The 19,330-nt window shown below is 49.4% G+C and overlaps 3 protein-coding genes across 3 annotated transcripts in view; 1 reads left to right on the top strand and 2 right to left on the bottom strand.

The window, feature by feature from the left end:
- Nucleotides 1–622: 622 nt before the first annotated feature.
- Nucleotides 623–7,364, bottom strand: CNTD1 (cyclin N-terminal domain containing 1). The gene is given in 8 exon segments (XM_021681673.1): nucleotides 623–676; nucleotides 678–794; nucleotides 1,365–1,461; nucleotides 2,081–2,225; nucleotides 2,683–2,845; nucleotides 3,787–3,955; nucleotides 4,216–4,291; nucleotides 7,196–7,364. Coding segments are annotated over 8 exon segments (990 nt in total).
- A 348-nt stretch (nucleotides 7,365–7,712) lies between these two features.
- Nucleotides 7,713–8,789, top strand: LOC110573217 (cytochrome c oxidase assembly factor 3 homolog, mitochondrial). The gene is made up of 2 exons (XM_021681675.1): nucleotides 7,713–7,952; nucleotides 8,297–8,789. The coding sequence occupies exons 1-2, from the start codon at nucleotides 7,739–7,741 to the stop codon at nucleotides 8,401–8,403; spliced, it is 321 nt and encodes a 106-aa protein (XP_021537350.1). The 5' UTR covers nucleotides 7,713–7,738; the 3' UTR covers nucleotides 8,404–8,789.
- Nucleotides 8,790–9,546: 757 nt separating this feature from the next.
- Nucleotides 9,547–19,330, bottom strand: part of WNK4 (WNK lysine deficient protein kinase 4) — a 15,073-nt gene continuing 5,289 nt past the window's right edge. The window contains exons 7-19 of the mRNA XM_044921444.1: nucleotides 17,206–17,470; nucleotides 16,838–16,959; nucleotides 16,552–16,610; nucleotides 16,337–16,454; nucleotides 15,947–16,063; nucleotides 12,309–12,446; nucleotides 11,703–11,757; nucleotides 11,007–11,596; nucleotides 10,867–10,927; nucleotides 10,365–10,773; nucleotides 10,082–10,281; nucleotides 9,818–9,915; nucleotides 9,547–9,710 (exon numbers count right to left, since the gene is read on the bottom strand). Of these exons, the coding sequence (XP_044777379.1) occupies nucleotides 9,708–9,710; nucleotides 9,818–9,915; nucleotides 10,082–10,281; nucleotides 10,365–10,773; nucleotides 10,867–10,927; nucleotides 11,007–11,596; nucleotides 11,703–11,757; nucleotides 12,309–12,446; nucleotides 15,947–16,063; nucleotides 16,337–16,454; nucleotides 16,552–16,610; nucleotides 16,838–16,959; nucleotides 17,206–17,470 (2,235 nt within the window). The 3' untranslated portion in view covers nucleotides 9,547–9,707. The remainder of the gene's footprint in view (nucleotides 9,711–9,817; nucleotides 9,916–10,081; nucleotides 10,282–10,364; nucleotides 10,774–10,866; nucleotides 10,928–11,006; nucleotides 11,597–11,702; nucleotides 11,758–12,308; nucleotides 12,447–15,946; nucleotides 16,064–16,336; nucleotides 16,455–16,551; nucleotides 16,611–16,837; nucleotides 16,960–17,205; nucleotides 17,471–19,330) is intronic.

Here is a 19,330-nt window from a genome sequence, read left to right as displayed (position 1 = left end):
TAACTGCCCAGAGGTGCGCTGTTGGGTTTTTTTGTTGACTAAGATAGAGTACTTTATATTCTGGGAGTATTGAGTTCAAGTGCAAGTATGTGGAAATCCTGTCGAAACATGTTTAGAGATGGATTAGTGTTAGTTTTAAAAAAGACTCGTGGAAATAGTCAGCTGTAGAGGAAGCCCCGTTTGTGTACATCTCAAAGACAGAACAGAGATGTTAAGCTAACTTTAAGGGGAAATAAAGGCTGCCTCCTTGAAGCTCAGTCAAGGTCACCCAAACAGTCCCAGTTTTCAGGCCCCTGGTTAATACTAATTTCCATGTCTGGTGTTCTCTCTCAATGAAATGAACAGTTAAGGAAAAGCTATAAATATCTTGTTAAACAAAAACGAGCCAACATCACTAATGTTCTGTCTCCTCCCAGCTCCTTGACATTTTCAGTCTGATTCAGCAAAAAGGACATGCTTGTCAACTTTAACTCTCTCTGACGCAGAAAAAGGAGCATGGAGTTGGAATACAAAACTTAGTTCAAAAGATACTCGGAACTTTTGTCCCAAGTCTGAGAGTAAACAAAAGGAGGGCTGAACGCCATGACAGAAGACTGCTTCTACTCCGTGCCTTGAGTGCGCCTCATGTGTTGGAGGAGGCGGTGGCTCTCAGGGCTCTGGCCTCCAGGTGGGGGGGGAACAGGCTGCTGTCGCCCCGGAGTGTTGGCTCCCACGCTGTGAGTCAGGATTGCATAAGAGAACTCAGCAATGCTTTCCAAGGCAATGCCAGTGATGCTCTGCAAATGCCCCACAACCTTCAGAGACAGACAGATTTAGTATTACTACATAATCTCAGCATGTTTTAGCGTACAGAGAGGCACGCTTGGGCTGTTCTCTCACGCCAGATGTAAATTTTTTTGTTTCTCTGTGTTTACAGAGAAGATTAAATCCAGATCCAGTGTTTGCCAATGGCCAGATGACATTAGGATCCCTTTACCCTGATAGTGTTAGCCTGGAAAGTTTCTGCTAGACAGTTCATTTCTAGAGAAAAGGTCTGTGAAATATGATGAGGGCATTTGGGCCTAGACATTGTCTTCTATTGGGGAGGATATACTTACTGGACCTGAACATAACTGGGTTATCATCAGAAAGGGAAAGGAACAAGCTGGACGTGATCCTCCATTTCCAGTTCCACAAGGGGAAAAAACTGGAGAGCGCTTTTCAGACCTACCCTAGTGTTTCCTCCCCCAAATCCTGCTTATTCATCCTCATGCTGGGTCTCAACTTATTTTTTACAAGTTGTCTTCTCTTTTCCTTTAACCGATGGGAGAATGCTTTCTATTAAGTGAATTCTGATCATGCCAGTCCTGCTCAGTGGTCCGCACCTGGCTCCAACACTCGTGGTTTTGGATGAAAGCACTCGCTGCAATGATTCCTACTGCCAACAGCATGAAGTCTTCCTTCACTGAAACAAACTTTTCCCTGAGAGATTAAAACCATATTAATTTTGGAGCTTGAGTGGAACTTCATCTTCCAAATCCTAGGGCCATGGGACTTCAACTATGAGTTGTTTTTGTTGATCATCTTGGACTTTTTTAGATATGGAAGGAAATGGCTAATTGGCCCCCTCCCCTAACCCACCTGGGATCCTGACTGGTTTATCCGCCTTTGTTGTTCCATCTGTCTCCCTAACAAATGTAACTGCAACTGTGAGCCTTTTTACCAGTCTGACTTTACAGTAATCAAACACTTTTGTCCAAGTCGCCACCCTGTGACTGGCTTTTTTTCCTAAGCGGCTAAAAGGCAGTCTAGTAATCTCAAATCGAAGCAGAAGTAAAGGAGGAACTATGAAAAAGAAAGTATTTTAATTACCTGCAGTCATTTAAATTTAAAAGCAAAATCCTTTTGGGTTTTTGCTGATTGGGCTCAGTCATCTGCATCTAAGCAACATACTGGGAGTTCATTAAAACTGGGTAACCTGCGCAGGTTATCTGTGGACTGGATGCCTTATTGGGTAAATTCCATTCCCGTGGTATGTTCTCGAGGTGTGCTCCTAACTTGCTGTTTCTGGAAGAGGCCTACCCTAAAGGAGTTGCCTTACCCTTGCAGCTGACTGGGTACGGAGTTTTCAATCGAAGCCCTCAGCAGGCTCTCGTATATGGGTTCGTGCAGGAGATAGACAAGGTCGAGCAGGGTCAGGCAGGTTGCGTGCAGCTGTGTGGCCGGGACCAAGCAGCCATTGTATCCTAGATGGGGTATGGGCATGGCAAAGAGTGGTAAGTGGGTCCTCTCTGAGCATAATCACCACTGACACGTGACAAAGCTCTTGAGCTAATGTGTTCTACTGTAGGAAACCTCTTTAGTTGGAGGTCAATTTCAAAGGATAAAGGGAGAGATAGAGAAATCTCCATCTGCCGTGTATATACAATTAGAGTATATTTGTTTGTTCCCCTCTTATCTCATGCCTCTCTAGAAATTCACCTCTTTGATCTTGCAATAAGAGAGTGCCTAGTGAGTCCAAATAGAAGCCAGGTGCTGAGACCTGAATTTCCTTCCCTGACAGGTACCAGACTCCGTCATCCCAGGCTTCCTGCTGTTTCTCATCGGCGGGTTCTGCCCACTGCTTCCAAGCCCCTGGGCACATTCTTATTGCCTTCTATGGAAGATTCCAACCCACATCCCCTGACACACTTAATACAGTACCTAAAACCTCCAGAAGCATCTCCACATATGCCAGGGGAGTGGGCAGATTGATTTGGAAGTTCAGGGACTTCAAAACATCAAGCTCTGACTCCAGCAGTTCTTCTTTAGTGTGCACATACCCTAGATACTGGAGGAAATTCAGGACTGTAACGTTGCTGATAATCTGAGCAAAGAAAAACAAAACAGAGGGAGAGAGAGAAGGGTGTCAGACTAAAGGTCACACATCTTGGCATAGCATACAAAGCTTTTCACAATCCAGCCCATGCCTTCATCGCGTCTTCTCTCTTGGCAATTGCCCCTCACGCCCCACACTTGTCATATAGGATTACTTGCAGTTCCAGAGCCTGTCCAGTTCTCCAAGCCCGTACACGTGCTGCTTCCTGTGTCTGGGCCCTCCCTCTCCTCTCTCCCTGCTTTCCTGAACTCCTCTCCCTCTTTCTTAGCATCCACCCATCTCCTACCCACGCCTACCTACCCCCTTCAATAAGTCATTTTCTCTAAATACACTTCCTTGACTTTCCAAGGCCACAGAGGTATACTACACTAATCGGAGCACCCTCCCACATTATTTGCCTGTGTGTCTTCTCCCACTGGATAATAGATTCCTTGAGTGCGCAGGCAATATTTTTACTTGTTGTACCCATGGCACCTAGTGCAGCCTCTGGCCATATAAGACAGTGAATCTTTGTTGCGGGAATGTTATTTTATCATACAGGCAGTGGGTAGGGGCATGGAAACATTTTATCCTCTATAAATGTAACAGTTTGTCTTTAATACTGATACGCCTGTTGGCAATTCAGGCACCTTACGTAAACTGTCCTTGAGCCCAAGGGGAGGAAAGGTGACCTGTATAAATGATGGCATCTGTCCAGCAATTACACTTTGGGAACATAACTTCAGGCTATTTAAAAACTGCCTCTGTGTGACTGTGTGTGTGTGTGTGTGTGTGTGTAGGAGGTGTGCTTATTTAGGAAGCATAATTGCACTCTGGAATTTCCACAGGAGTAGTAACACCTAGCTTAGGAGGAGGTTTCTCACAGTTGCCTGTGGACGAGCTGGTTTCTGCTAACACTCAGGTGCCCAGGAGGGACCCCAGCTCCTTACTTTGTAGTGGAAGGAAAGTTTGCTTGCCAGTTGAACACATGACACAAGACGCAGGATAAACTTGTTGAAAAGCTGCTCTTTCAGAGCTTTCCAATTCTGAGCCTCCTTCTTCTCTCTCAGCTGGATCGTGGCTTGCCTGTTCATATTCTCTGCCTGCTTAACCATAAACCTATAAGGAAGGGAAGGGGAGAGTAAACAATCCATACTCATCAAACTAAAGGGAGTTTGTGCTGCAAACTATGGGGTATCTCCTCCTCTCCAATCTCAGTCCCTGGCTGAGAAATGGACATTTGCAAGTAATAGAGGGTGCCAAACCAGGTCTCGCACTAAAGGGCAACTGTACTTTTTTTTTTCTTTTTTAAGATTTTTAAGAGTACATTAGTCCTTCTGAGAGGTACCACTCACAAAGGCCTATGCTCAGTGTTTTACCTTTCTAGGATTTCTACAGCCTGGTAGCTCACGGATTTCTCCAGACACCATTGTTCAGACAGGAGAAAAACAAACTCTGCCAAAACAAGAAAGAAGAGAGTAACTCACAAGGTGCAACCCAAACCACTCTGTGAACTCCTGGCATCGTGTAAAAGCCATGATGGGGCCAAGGGAAGAGGGTCAGGGGGTGAGAAAGGAGACTGAAACAACACAAGCTGAGCTGAGTTCCCTTTCCTGCCAACAGGCAGATCAGAGGCACGAAAAGGAGGCTGACTGAGCGCCAAAGACAAGGGCTTACCAAGCCCCCTCAGTGACCCTTGAGCCTTCCTGTGGGTCTCAGATGATAAAAGGCTTGGCCAGCTACACACAAACATACCAGCTGGTCGAGCTGGCCTCTACACCATGCTGGGAACCTCCAGCTTCAAGGGAGAATCTTGGATGGATAAAAACCGTAACCCGTATATTCTGTTTTCAGTGGAATGTTGACAGGAACGGAAAAGTCCCTCCTGGAGCTTCAATATTCTTTATAACACTGTTTGTTTAGTAACCACCCTCTGGAGAACTCCCATCGCTTTACAAGCACGATTCACCTTACAGCGGACACCATCTCCCCACCACCGGTTTGTTGGGTAAATCCGTGGTGGCTGAGCCTCTCCCCAGGAGCACGTTTGTTACTGTAGAGTGGCTTGTTTTGAAGAAATAGCCCCTAAATCAGGGAACATAGCCCACTTTGGTGTGGGGGGGCACAGTCACTGGGGAAGTGGGAAGGGCAAGATACCTTGGCAAGATCTTAGGCCGCCTATGTTTCTCTTTGAAAGAACAGCCCCAGATAGAATTTTATTTAGTTTGCAATATCATTAGAGGGTTGAAACAAGGGTAACTGTTACTTCTCAACAAAGGAAGCTCCTGTAGAACTTGGGACTTTTAGCACTGATCAGTAAAGAATTACGCATAGTCAAATGACCATGTGTCTTCAGAGAAAATTTGACTTTCTTAGGCATGTAGAAGTCATGCTAGCACAAAGTTGAACAGTCTATTTGACACATGTTATACATATGTATAAAACCCTACTGTTACAGAAACTAAAGCCCTGCTAGCAGTGCCCAATGCAGAAGATAATTAGTTTAAGCAATTAAGCAAAATATCCTAGAACACATAATTATGTCATTAGTCCTTTCATTTGCTGGAGTTTAGACCTTATTTCTGTTTTGTTTGTGTGTGAGTATATAGTTTGGTTTTGGTTTGGTTTGGGTCTGAATTATCTGGGTGATTGTTTCTATTTTCTAGTTTAATTTGCCAAGAAAACTGAGCTAGGGTTAGGTGCAATGGATGATGATTATGCCTCCCCTCCCTACCGGCTCTCCCTCCTGCACTACAAACACCCATCTGTTAACTGAAAGACCCTCCCCTTCCATCCTCTTAAGCTAGAGCTCTTTTATCTCCTTAGTTTCCATCACTGTTAACTTTCTTGAAAGCCTGGCTTAAACCTGCTGCTTCCACTTCCTCATGAATTCCTGAATGTTCTGTAGTTTGCCTTCTACTTTTCCCAACTTGCTAAAACAATGATCTCAAAGGCCAGCAAATATGTCCAAATTATTAAATAGCATCACCCTTTTGCAACCTTTATTCCGTCGTTCATATCCCTGAGGCGTGTGAAACTGCCGACCATCATCCTTCTGGAAACTCTCTTGGCTTCCAAAGGTGTCTTGGTTCTATTCCTTCCTCCCCAACCATATTTTTAGTTCCCTTCATGACTCTTCTTCCTACTCCAATTGCCTGAACACAAAATGTCTCCCAGGGAACTGTCCTTGGCTTGCTTCTCTTTTCTCCCTCTCAGACTCATTCTCTGTCAGTTTTATGAAGATACCTCCTAAACCTTTGTCTCTAGGTCTGACCTCTCTTCTGACTTATTTTTTAAACAGCTCACTAGAAACCCTCCTTTAGATGTTCTACAAGCACTTGAAACTCAGTAGATCCAAAAACCAAAGCTGTTCCTTTCCCAAACAACGGTCACATTTCCTCCTGTTCTCTTTTTTAAATGAATGTGTTTCTCTCAATGGCACCACTATACTGCCATTTTCCTAGGCTCAACCCTTTGGCATGGTCTTCTTTGCCTTCTTCACCTCTTAAATTCATCCATTGCAGAGCCCCAGATTTTACCTCTGAAATGTTTTTAATCCATCCTCCCTTGTCATTCCCTCTGCCCTATTGCCTAAATTACTGACACAGACTCCACTGGTCTACCTCCCTCCTACCTGTCTCTACTCCAAACCATTCTTTACATCACAGCCAACATATTTTCTAGGGCAAAGGCTAAAGTCACATCACTCCCATATTTGAAAACCTTCAATGCCTTCTTGTTTCCCTACTAAGCTACATATAAACTCCTCCCCTTGGCATTCCACACGGAATGCCTCCAAACTACTTTTCTGGTCCTAATTTCAACTATTCTTCCACATGCTCCGGACAACCTGGACTTAAACACTGTACTCACACTCACCCCAAGCTTCTCTATTTCCGTGGCTTTACTCCTGTTATCATACCCTTTTGGTAGAAACGCTGTCCCTCTCCTCCACCTTCACCAACCAAAATGTCATCCTTCCTCGAGGTCTACCTTAATTCTTCCTGCCCTCACCTCACCCTATCACTCCTTTCAATCCCCATAAAAGCTTCTTTTATCTGGTACGTCACTTATCTAACCGTCCTTGAACCTAGTCATTTCCAGACTTGTTCTAATAGCCTCCAAAGCAGGGACTGAATCTCCGTTCTGTCTCGCTCTCCCAAGTGGTGTGGAGAAGCACTCTGTACGGGTTGAAACCAAGGGTGGGGTGTTGGTGGCTCTCGTTCATCACTCCATTCCCTGTACCTGGCATCTAGTAGTTACTAACAACACTTATTTGAATGAATAAGGTCAACTGAATCTCCAGGTTGGTGCCTCAAAGTCTCCCATGAAACCGGTTCCCCAGCCCTGCGTCCACACCCACGATCCGGGTCTCCCTGAAGCTGCCCATCCGGCCGGCAGCCTCCTGCACGGCTTGCTCATTCTGCTGCGCCAGGTGGAGCAGAGCGTCTTCTATCGTCTCTGTGGCCACAGCCCCGAACTGAAAGTCACTGAGGGAGGCCAATCTTGACCTCACAGGTCTGTCCATTTTCAGAAGCCTTTGGGGACACCTGGACGGCTCACTGGATCCATAAACCGACCCCCTTAGCTTCACTCCAGAACCTTTTGCCTTCTGTGTGCTTGTCTTCACCTCAAGTGTGAGGAAAACCCAATTCCCACCGCGGCCTCGAGCCCTCCACAGCCTTTTCCCGCCCCAACGGCCGCGAACCCCCTCAGCCAATCAGAAAGCCCGGCCGCTTGCCCCCCCCCCCCCCCCCCCCGGCTCTTCCCCTAAGGCCAAGAGCCGCCCTCGCTTCGAGAAAGAAAACGCGGACTACAACTCCCAGCGTCCCCTGCTCCGGCCCAGGACTGCTGTTCCCAGGAAGCCTCGCGCCCTGGGACTAAGAAGGGCGGAGCGGCAACATGGCAACCCCGGGTGCTGGTGACCCTCTCCATGCTAAGAGTGGAAAGGCCCCTGTGGCTCAGCGCATCGATCCAACTCGGGAGAAGCTGACTCCCGAGCAGCTGCAATTCATGCGGCAGGTGCAGCTCGCCCAGTGGCAGAAGAGTCTGCCACAGCGGCGGACCCGGAACATCGTGACCGGCCTGGGCATCGGGGCCCTGGTGTTAGCTATTTGTATCCGTCCAGACTGTAGGCTCAGGAGATGGCCTAGGGGGGCAGGAGAAGGGGAGCAGAGGCGCGTAGTAGGGCAGTGTGGGGGTGCTAAAAAGAGCCCGAGCTGTGAAAGTCGTGCCATTTCTGATGCCGAGCCAAGCGTTTAATGTATCTTAGTCATTTTAAAATGCTCTTTTGATATGACTTATTAATAATAACGGCATCGGGGTCGTGGCTCAGAAAAGCAGAGGGCAGAAGATCGAGCCACTAATTTGGGAGGGTGAGAGAGTAACAAGGGTGGTGGAGAAAGTCTGGGAAAAGGCAATATGCATACTCCGAGAGATTTCCTGAACCCACTTCCCCAGATGGCTACACCTTCTATTCCGTGTCCCAGGAGCGTTTCCTAGATGAGCTGGAGGATGAAGCCAAAGCTGCCCGAGCCCGAGCCCTGGCGAGGGCATCAGGCCCCTGAACCGGATGGGCACTGCACGTCTCCAACCTGCTGGAGCCCCTTCACATGGTGGATGATGCCCCATGACCCTGTCGGAATAGAAGCCTGCACACAGCATCGTTGGACGATGATTGAGCCCAAGAATTTTTTGCATTTGTTCAGGTCAAGGGAATATTGCCCACTTTACACAAACTGTGTGCAGTCACTGAGCTCTTCTTGTATTTTGTTTCTTTGAGAGTTATATGACCTTGGCTTTTCTCAGGATTTCTGACTTTGTGGTTTACCCTCTTTACCTCCCAGGGGCTTAGCTGTTGTGGATGTGGCAGCTCTGTGTAGTGTTGGAGCCTAAAGTGGGAAAGATGGAGTTAGGTTGAGAATAATAAACTGAGTCACCTCTCTTGGAGCCAGATGAGTGTGTTCAGGCTGAGGGATGGCATGACTATGCTGGAAAGCTCCATGGGCACTAGCTGCAGCAGTGGTATTGCCCCGGGGAGCTGTAAATGTTTAACTAGAATTACTTTTCCCATGAGATCTTTCCACCTGATTTAAGGGAGAGCAGGGTGGGTCACTGGGCTGTGAGACTGAACCACGTCTTCAGGGAGGGAAGGTCACTTTTCTGTCCTCTACCCTTAAAACCAATACCTCCAACTTTCCTGCCTTTTCCCATTCTGAGAGAGAGGGGTAGATGAAAGATGAGGGACAGCCTTCCTTCTTTTAATTTCCACTTGGGCCTGCCTCTCTAGGCCTAAGGTGGGGTCTGGATGAGATCTTAGCTTGGTCAAGTGGATCGTTGACCTTGCAGTTTCCTCATGAACTGCTGGCAGGCAGTCAGAAGGCTGGGCAGCTGCTAGCCATGCTTCCCATTGTGAGGAGAGTCCCTTCTGAATTTTCCCCTCCCGTACCCCACAAGGCTTTACCCCCATTTCTTAAGGCACAACAGATACAGTGTAACAGAATCCTAGTTTCCAGCATTTTTATTGACTGTTGCTAATTCTAGTGTGAGTACACCCCCTACACTTGCTCAGCTGGGAGTGTGCCCTCTAGAAGCATCAGGGCTTGAGTGGGATTGCTTAGTGGTTGACCCTTGGCTGGGGAGGTGGAGGCATGAGGATGGGAGGCTGCAGAACTGATACCCACACACAGGAAATAGTTCCCACATGTTTGGCTCTTCCCTATAATGGAGCAGCACTCTCCATGCCCCTTTGGCCTTCTACTCCCTCAGTACTGGGGTCTTCTTGCAGAGTTGTGTTGGTCAGCAGATTCTGAGAGCACAAGCTCCATGGTGGGCCCTGGTGTGGGGGAGACACATGGCTTCTGTTCTGAATTCACTGGAGGGAAAAGAAAAAGCACTGAAGAAACCTCCAGGATGGGAGGAGGGTGAAGCTACAGTCAGTTACCATTCCCTGGGCTTGCCCTCCCTTGGGCCCGCCCTCACCATCCTGCCAACATCCCCGGCGAATGTCACCCCCTTGCTTGCCCGCTGCTCCTGGGAGCCGGTGCTGCTGCCACTCAGGGAGTTCCTTCGCATGATGCCTGGGTGCAGGATGGGGAGGGAGAGCACTGAGTGAGGGAACGGGCCATGGCGGGGAGGGGGCTAGTCTCCCCAAACCAAGGGGCAGACCCCCAGGGCCTGTAAGAAAGCCAGATCAGTAGGGAAGGGGACCCGGGAAAGATGGGAGCTGGGCCATTGCAGTCTCACCGGGGCCCGGGGGCTCAGAGCGCTGCAGGCTGTTGCGGCGGGAGGTGGGGAAGCTGCCCTTGGAGAGGCGGCGCTGGCGGCTGGACAGCATAGCAGCCGGGGCCACGATACCCGCTGGGGGCTGCTTCCCAAGCCGGCTGTACAAGTCCTCGATTTCCTTTTTCTGTAGTGTCTGTAGTGCCTCCACCTCTGACAAGTGCCTGAGGATACACCGGGAGCATGAGCGCTAGCCACACACTTTGCTCTCCCGAGTCCACCTCTTGTCCTTCCTCCCCAGACTCACTTCTGCCGAAGACTCTGCAGCTGAGCCCAGAATTCCTCATCCTCCCCGCTGCTCTCGGATTCTTCACTGCTCAGACACAGGCTGCTGTATGAGTAGTTCATCCACACTGGGCTGGGATGGCTCTGGGGTGGGGGGCTGCCCCCCACTCGGGGTTCCTGCCCATCGTCCCTTTCCTCCTCAACTCCAGCCCCTAGGCCTTCAGCTGCACGGTCGCTCTCAGCCAGAGCCTCCCTGGCCTCAGGCCCACTTCCAGCACTATCCTCTGTGTCTGAGCTCTCCGAGGTCAGCTGAGGTGTTGGAGGCTTCAGGGAACTGGAGAGAGTTGGGAATGTTGGTTGCAGGGGAAGAGGCTCAGCTGGTTCCTTGGATGAAGTCACTTGGAAACGCCCCACAAGCTGCGGCTTCCCCTCTGTCGAGTGACAAGGAAGGAGTCACGGAAGGAGGGAGAGAAATAGGGCAGGATATGAAGTGAGAATAATGGGTCAGTGATCAGAGGCCTCACCTTCAGAGATGGGCTCTAGTCTGGCTTCCCCCAGGAGTGGCCGAGCAGGACTTGGCAGGGCCTACAAAGTGTGGGTCCATGAGGAGGGAAATGATCCAGAATGGAGTGCCCCTAACCATCCCTCTTGGTTTCCTACTCACCTCACTCTCCATCTCAGCTGTTGAGGGTGAAGGCCTCTCCTGGCCACAAGGAGCAGGGGGAGGGGGCGAGGACAGGCTAGCTAGGGGACCGGGAGGGGCTGCAGGAGACTGGGACAGGAGCCCAGGCGAGGGGGACAGCAGGGACTGGGCCACAGTCATCACAGCCAGTGAGAAGGCACTAGCCAGAGAGAGGAGAGGGGCTGCTGTGGTGGAGGGGAGGGTAGAGGTGGAGGGGCAGGGGGGAAAAGAAGGAGGAGTAAGAGTCACCTGGGAGCAACTGGGAGAGAAGGCAGGCGGAGAAGGGAGGACTGAGCTCTGCAGAGAATGAGAGGCTGGGCCAGGGAACTGGGCGGCACTGGGGGAGAACGCAAGTGGAGAGCCGGGGGAGTGTGGCAAGATATTTGAAGACACTTGGGAGAATGGGGAGGGGCTGGAGTATGGGGGAGAAGTGATGGGGAAGATGGGACTTGGGGAAACAGGGGTTCCGGGGGAAAACAGGTTTCCAGGAGACAAGGGGGTTCCAGGAGAAGATGGGGAGGTGGAGAAGGCTGGCCAGCTCCTCTGCTCCGGGGAGGTGCTGCTCTGGAACTCTGCTGGCAAGGAAGGAGTGTTGAGTTCCCAGTCTCCCATTCTGTAGGCCCTGCCCAGGAGCAACCCCAAGGGTTGTGATGAGTAGGGACAGAACTCAGTACATACCACGGGATGGGTCTGGGAGGGGGCCCGAGAGGGCAGGCAATGGTGCTGGCTCCTCCTGAGGGAGAGAATGGGGCTCACGGTCACAGCGGGGAAGAGCAGAGTCTTAGAGGGGACATTCAGGGCTTCAGCTGGGACCCATGAACCTCTAGGAGTCCATAAAGGACTTTCAAGGCACTCAAAAGTGTATGTGCTAAAATATTTACAGGTAAAGGGGTATGATGTCTGCAATTTACTCTCAAGTGGTTCAGGAAAAAATAATATGTGCACATACATAGAGAGAGGGGAGGGAGGAAGACAGTGATAAAGTTAATGTGACCAAACACTGACAACTGGCAAATCTGGGCAAAGGGTATCTAGGAGTTCTTAGTACAATTCTTGCAACTTCTCTCTGTAAGTCTGAAATTCTATCAAAATAATGAGTTGAAAGTATGCATTGAACACATTTTTCTAGAACAAGTGCCCACAGCTTTCCTCAGATTCTCAAATGGGGTAAGAGCCATTGTTTTAGGGTCCCAGAGATGAAGGAGTTACAGCCAAGGGGACTGGTGAAGGCAGAGAGCAATGAAGTCTGGAGCAGAGAGGTGGAGGTGACCAGAGGGGTCTGACCTGGGGGCCCAATAGGTCCTCAGCAGCCTCCACAGGGCCAGTATCTCTCTTCAACAGGGTTTCCACTCGCTGGATAATCTCCCGAATACGACTCAGGAAGCCGGCTCGCTCCGAGGGCAGAATGAACTCGTTATACACCTGGCAAGGGGTCAGCAGGAAGGGGAAGGAGGGCTCAATGATCCTACTCCTCCCTTCCCCGCTGCACTGATCTTTAGAAGCCAACCCTTTACCCCACTGCTCTGCCAACCACCAACTCAAACAGGTATTCAGTATCTACTGTATGCCAGGCACCGTGTGGTGTAAGGAGAACTACAGCTTGGAGGACAGTAGCTAACATTCCTAGGATGCATTATAGCCCAGCTGCTTCGAGGGTCTTATCTCATTCAACACCAACAACGGCTCTCTGGGGTCTGTATTCACATCCCCATGCTCAAAAAGGTTAAGTTCAGTCTGCCTAAAATCACAGGATTTGCACCCAGATTTGTCTTAAAGCCAGAGCCTGAGTTCTTTCCACTGTTGCTTCCTATGCTTTTGGACACAACTCCTGCTCTTGCAGGACTTATGAAGTGTACTATCCAGGCTCACGTACACACACACCCACAAAGTTAAGTAAAAATAAGGCAATCGATGGTAAATGTAAATTCAATTTCACAAACACTGGAGCACATACTATATGCCAGGCACTGTTCTAGGTGAGGAATACAGAGAAGTATAGAACAAAGTCCTGGTCCCAAAGAAGCCCAAAATCTAGTGGAAGAGACACATATATACATAATATACTGCAAGTCAGCCCATGGTAGGAAAGGCATTATGATCAAGGTATAGAGAAAATACTAAACCAGCAAGAAGAAAGGGAGAGTTGTTTAATGGTACAGAGTTGCAGATTTGCAAATGAAGAGGTTCTGGAGATCTGTTTCACAACGTGAATATACTTAACCCTACTGAACTATACATTTAAAAATGGTTAAGATGGTAAATTTTATGTGTTTTTTTGCCGCAATTTTTTAAAATGCCATTCCAAAGAGAGAGCAGGTCATGCCACCCAGGAGGATAAGGGAAGCTGGGATGGCTTCACAGAGCTGAGCCTTAAAGAATGAGTAAGAAAGCAACCCTTCCTTGAGGACTTATCATGTGTGGATACTTCTCATATAATTTCATTTCTCATACATCTATTACTTCTTATAAATTATATACTATATCAGAACATCTTGGCAAAATGAGTATTATAATCTACATTTTACTGATGAGCAACTGAGGTTCAGAGAGGTTAAAAAAACTTGCTCCAATTCACCAAATTAGTGAATAACAGAGATGAAATTTGAACTCAGGTCTTTTTTTTGGGGGGGGGGGAACAAAGCAAAGTTTATTGAGTGATACTAAGTTTATTGAGCCATAGTACAAAGCTCCCGAAGAGGGAAGGGACTGGAAAGGGTTGCCCTTGAACTCAGGTCTTATGTGAAAGCCCACCCTTTCCGCTGTTCCATGCTGTTTTGGGAAGAGAAGAGCAGGGAGAACAGCATGAGTAACAGCTCTGAGGCATGAAAGCACACAGCACATTTCACAAAGCAGTGAAGACCAGAGCAGAGCTGGGAGTACTGTGAATTTCAAAGGCCATGCTCCAGAATTGGGACCTTACTCTAACCACAGGTGGCTACCCATTAATGGTGTAGGGGCAAAAAGCAAGAGCAAATCCAAGTCTCAGGAGAATTCTGCTGCAGAGGGGTGGAGGGTAGAATGGTAGGGAGAGAAAAGAGGGCATTGGACCCTGTGGTCCATTGGGGGGGGAGGTCACTTTGGCTGTGTGGAATCTCAGTGGGCTTAGAAGCCTAGTAAAGCCTTTCAAGGCAAGAGACCCCTGAGCAGATGGAGACAGAAGTGGAAAGGCATCCAGCCTCTTCAGAGGACCACTCAGAAACCAGTGTGGCTAGAGGAAAGATGATAAGCCTGTGTGCCAAGTGATATTTTGTCTTTGTCCTGGATACAAGATGAGTGACATGATGGAGGAGAAGCTTTAAAGAGAGTTCCTGAAGCCTGATTCTTCTCTCATTCCCCTCCCTCCTTCACCACTGGCACTCACTTCCCCTACTCCACTGAAACTGGTCTCCCACAAAGACCTTCTCCTGACAAAAGCCAGTGTGGTCTTGCCTCAGGCTTCACCCTGTATCACCTCTTTGAAACTCTCTGTTCTTGGGCGCCTGGGTGGCTCAGTTGGTTAAGCGACTGCCTTCGGCTCAGGTCATGATCCTGGAGTCCTGGGATCGAGTCCCGCATCGGGCTCCCTGCTCGGCGGGGAGTCTGCTTCTCCCTCTGACCCTCCTCCCTCTCATGCTCTCTGTATCTCATTCTCTCTGTCTCAAATAAATAAATAAAAAATCTTTAAAAAAAAAAAAAAAAAAGAAACTCTCTGTTCACTCAGTTTTCCTTAACATCTTCTGGGGCTCCTCCAGCCTCTCAGGCTCCACCTCTGTGTCCTTTGGTGACCTATTCCACCCCACCCCAGAAAAGAGGGTATCCGCTGAGACCCACTCTCAGACCCTCTCTGCATCTGGCTTTGCAAGCTCATCTCCCTTCACTCTCCCTTCTGTGCTGACAACTCCTAGATCCACCTATGGATCCTAGATCCAGCCCCTGCCTGACCATATCCTGCTCCTAGAGAGGATCTTGCCTGCCCCTCTGTCATTCAAGCTCATCATCACCCCTAAGAAAACCTGCTTTCATTTTCCAACTTCCTCTCTCCTTTAATGGCCTGCTCCCACTAGCTTCTCCACACTACAAGTCACCTGTGATATCCCCTCTCCTTAACTCCCTATCATTTCAACTCAGCTGGTGTTTACTGAGCATCTACTACATGCACCATATTACATCAATAAATGCCTGGATTACAGAGTAACTTATTTTTCTGAAACAAGCCTCAGATTCACCCCTTTTCTTCCTCCCTTTCCCCATAATCCATTTTCTCCTTGGACCACTTGTAGTTTCTTGTATTTTTCTGCCAACTGGATTCCCTACCCCCAACCCTCTCCCACGTCCCATGGCAGAATGGTCTTCTTAAAACCTATTTTCACCATGTTACACTCTAACTCTTAAGACTGTCTGTAATCTGTGCCTACTCTACATGCCCAACCTTGCTCCCACAATTCTCCTTAGTTCTAGTGACATGAAGCCCCCCCGCAAGCCCCACATTCCAAGTCACTCCGTACTTCCATGCCTTTGCTTATGCTGTACTTCCTCTAGACCCGCCCCTTCCGGTCTTCACTGCTGTTCTGTCAAGACCTGGAATAAGTTCTGCCTCTTCCCCCTGCTGCCCCAGGCCACCCTTTACTCACAGACACAGGATCACATGTGTAGCATGTACTTGACCACAGCACTTGTGTATACCCTATGTCATCAGATTGCTCCAGCCGAGGATCCAAAGCTCACTGAATAAATAAAAATCTCCCCCATACAAGGGCAGAGATGTCTTCAGTGTCACTGTGCTTTAAAAACCCTTGCTGTTCAAAATTAAAAAAAAATAAAAAAATAAAATAAAAACCCTTGCTGTTGGGTGGGAAGAAGGGGGAGTTCAGCACCAGGGGACATCAGACGGGAGATTCCTGTCCTAGCCCCAAAGACTCTGTCCTCATCTCTCTCCCCCTCACCATGGCGGCTGCGATCTCTTCCGGGCTGTCCCCATCCAGATCAAATCGGAAGGTTACCATCTTGCTATTGTGAGTCTGTAGCTGGCACTCAACCACTCTGTCGTTCTGGTCTGAGACCTTCAGATTCAAAGTCAGCAGAGGGGAGGATGTCAGGCCCTCTGTCCTCATCACATGTCCCTACCCCACTCCAATCAAGTGGCAGTGGCCACATTGGAATTGGAGAGAAGCAGACTCTGTCCCCAAACTCTGGTGTTAGAAACGAGGCTGGCTGCCTCTAGGGTACCAGTCACATACTGCTCTCCCCTTTTTTTTGGCTGACCTCCCTTCCCCCCTGGCAGTTTCCCTCCTGGTCCTGTAGGTTATTCCCCATCCCCTGTGCCCCTTTCTTACACTAGTGACCCGCAGCCGGGATCGTGGTCTGCGTCGGAGATTTCTCCCTGGGGGTCTCCTCATGCGTCCCATCCCTTCTCCCACATCACTAAGGCCTGATGCTGCATCTGAGGCACAGCTGGAAAAGGAAAGGAGATAGGAGTGTCAGAGTGGACACTGGGACCCCAGAGCGCCATATGTCTCACTTCAGCACCCCAACTCCTACCAGAACCTACCTGTCTCCTGGGGAAAAGTCACTGCCAGGGCCAGAACGTGGAATGGATAGGGCAAAAGCCTGAAATAGGAAATGGGTTCATGAGGTCAGAGGACGATAATCATTGGGATCCAGGGCAATGGGGTCAAGGGTGCTGGGGTACTAGGCAGAGGGAATTAAGGAAGATGAGGACAGAGTGATGGATTTCCAGGGACATGGGGCGAGGTCATGGGGTTGGGTTTCACAAGGAGAAAGATAGGTCATAGGCTTGGACTGGCTGGGAGCCCCCCCACGTGACCCCCTCTCACCGAGGGCAGGCAGAGATGGGACTCAGCGGGGCTGGATGGCACCCCCCCAGGGGGCTGAAAGGCAGGGTCTGAGGCATCCAGGAAGCCGGAGGAGCTGAGGTAGCCATCAGTCTCGCAATCCGCTGGTGGGGGAGGGAGGGGATCAAAAAAGGGGAAGTAAAGGGGACTGGTAGCTAAGCAGGGGGGCTGCTTGAGCAAGGAGGGGCCTGGAGCTGTGGGAGTTCTTTCCCAGAAGGAGCTTCATGGCTAGATGTGGAAGGCCGGGTAAGTGACGGTGCTGCTGGATTGAACTGGGCAGGTGGGGGGCAGAGGCCAAGGGTTCTGGGACCTAGGTCACATCCCAAATCCCACAGTCAGGGGTGACTTACAGGTGGTAGATGAGTAGGAGGCATGGCGGAAGAGGAAAGGCTGGTGCTGGTCTGCCTCTGGCTCCTCAGGCTCAGGGGGGAAGCCGCTGGGGGGACCAGGAGTCATGGGGACAGTTGCTGGTGGGGGTCCTGGTGCAGGGGGGAGGGCCTCCAACTCCCTAGCTTTGCGCAGCTTCTCACGCTTTCGCTGGATGGCAGCAACTCGTTCACGTACTGCACGGGCCACTGGCTGGTAATCAGCCTCGCAGACTAAACCCAGGGCCACCTGGAGTGAAGAGGGTGAGGAACACAGTTTGAGGTGAGGACTCTGCTCAAAGACACGTCAGGACACCTTCTTGGGGCCTCCAGAGTATTTCTCCAGGAGAAAGGGCACTAACATTCATTGATTAGGCACTGTGCCCATTAACTGGCAACTCTTTACATCACCATCATTAAATCCTCCCAACAACTTTCTGAGGTAGGTCTTAGCTTCATTTTAGACATACGTAAAGCTGTGACTAGTCCATGGTTATCTAGTAGGTCCATTGCTCTGAGGAGGCAAGGGGGAACGTGTGGCAGTATCTGGGGACATCTGTAGTTGTCACAACACAGTACTACTGGCATCTAGTGAGTAGAAGCCAGGGATTCTTCTCAGTGTCCTATAATGCACAGGACAGTCCCCCAAATAAAGATGGCAATAGTGTCATCATCAAGAATCCCTGTAAGTAATGGATCAAGATCTGATCCCAGGTCAGGTGTGAGCTGTGCTAAGGAGACCTGCTCTCGTGCCACATTTCAAACACATTCTCAGGTTCCTGACCCAGACCTACCATAGATGATCCCCACCCTCTCAACTGCCATTTTTCTTTCTTTCCTTTTTTTTTTTTTTTAAGATTTTATTTACTTATTTGAAAGAGAGCGCACAGGCAGGGGGAACAGGGGAGGGAGAAGTAGGCTCCCTGCTGATGAGGGGCTTGATCCCAGGGCCCAATGCCCCTCAACTGCCATTTTTCTATCAGGAATCTCATACTAGGGCACCTGGATGGCTCAGTGGGTTAAGTGTCTGCCTCAGTGGGTTAAGTGTCTGCCTTCGGCTCAGGGCATGATCCCGGAGTCCCAGGGTCTAGTCCTGCATCAGGCTCCCTGCTCGGCGGGGAGTCTGCTTCTCCCTGACCCTTCCCCCTCTCATGCTTTTTCTCTGTCACTCTCTTTCTCAAATAAATAAATAAAATCTTAAAAAAAAAGGGGGCGGGAATGTCATACTCTCTTCCTCCCTGCACCCACTTCCGGCCTTCCTAAACCAGCTCTGCATCTTCTACTTCCCAGGTATGCCTCTCATGGTCTGGAAGCTTCTGTTCATCATCTCCTTATTCATCTCAAGGACAAGCTTCACTGTGCATGTAAGGAAGGTGGGGTGGGGTGATCTGACTTAAAATCTGAACGGCCTGAGTTTAAATCTAGTTCTGCCACTTACTCGCTGAGGACCTTGGACAAGATATTCAACCTCTTTGAGCCCTCCATCTCCTCATCAGTACGTCAGGATAAAATCACTCCATGCAGGGTTGGTAACAACAGTCGAATGCATGTGAAAGTGCTCTAAACCATGTACAAATGGGGGATTATTAAAGAGCTCCAACCATGTGCCAAGCACTGTCAGAGAGAGAAAAATCAACAGAACAAAGTCCCTGCCCTCAAGGAATTTTATAGTCTAGTAGAGGAGAGAGACAGGAATGTCTCCTGGTATAAAACAAGACCGACGGTGGTGGGTCCTGTAATGGAGAACCTGTTGAAGTGGAAAGAAGCATTTAATTTTGACTCTAGAGGGAACAGGTTTCCTGAAATTCATGGTTCTGAGCATGGAGGAAGATGGGGGGGGGGGACGACAAGGTGGGGGAAGGATGAAAAAGAGAAAAATAATTAGATAAATTGGAGAAAAGAGCATTCCAGGAAAATTGGATCAGCAGGATGTAGAGCAAGGGAGGCTGGAGGACCCCAGGCTTGATCTGGAAAAGGAAATCTTCAGCGAGTCTGCACACTGGGTATGTGTGTGGGTGTGTTAAGGCGGGAGGGGCAAGGGGGTACTTACAAGACACCCTGAGAGGGCTGAGCTGGGTGCCTCTGCCACCACCCCACCCCCCCCCCCCCC

Source organism: Neomonachus schauinslandi, chromosome 15, assembly GCF_002201575.2.
Source record: "Neomonachus schauinslandi chromosome 15, ASM220157v2, whole genome shotgun sequence".
Taxonomy (NCBI): Eukaryota; Metazoa; Chordata; class Mammalia; order Carnivora; family Phocidae; genus Neomonachus; species Neomonachus schauinslandi.
This window is presented reverse-complemented; position numbering and strand designations above follow the sequence as displayed.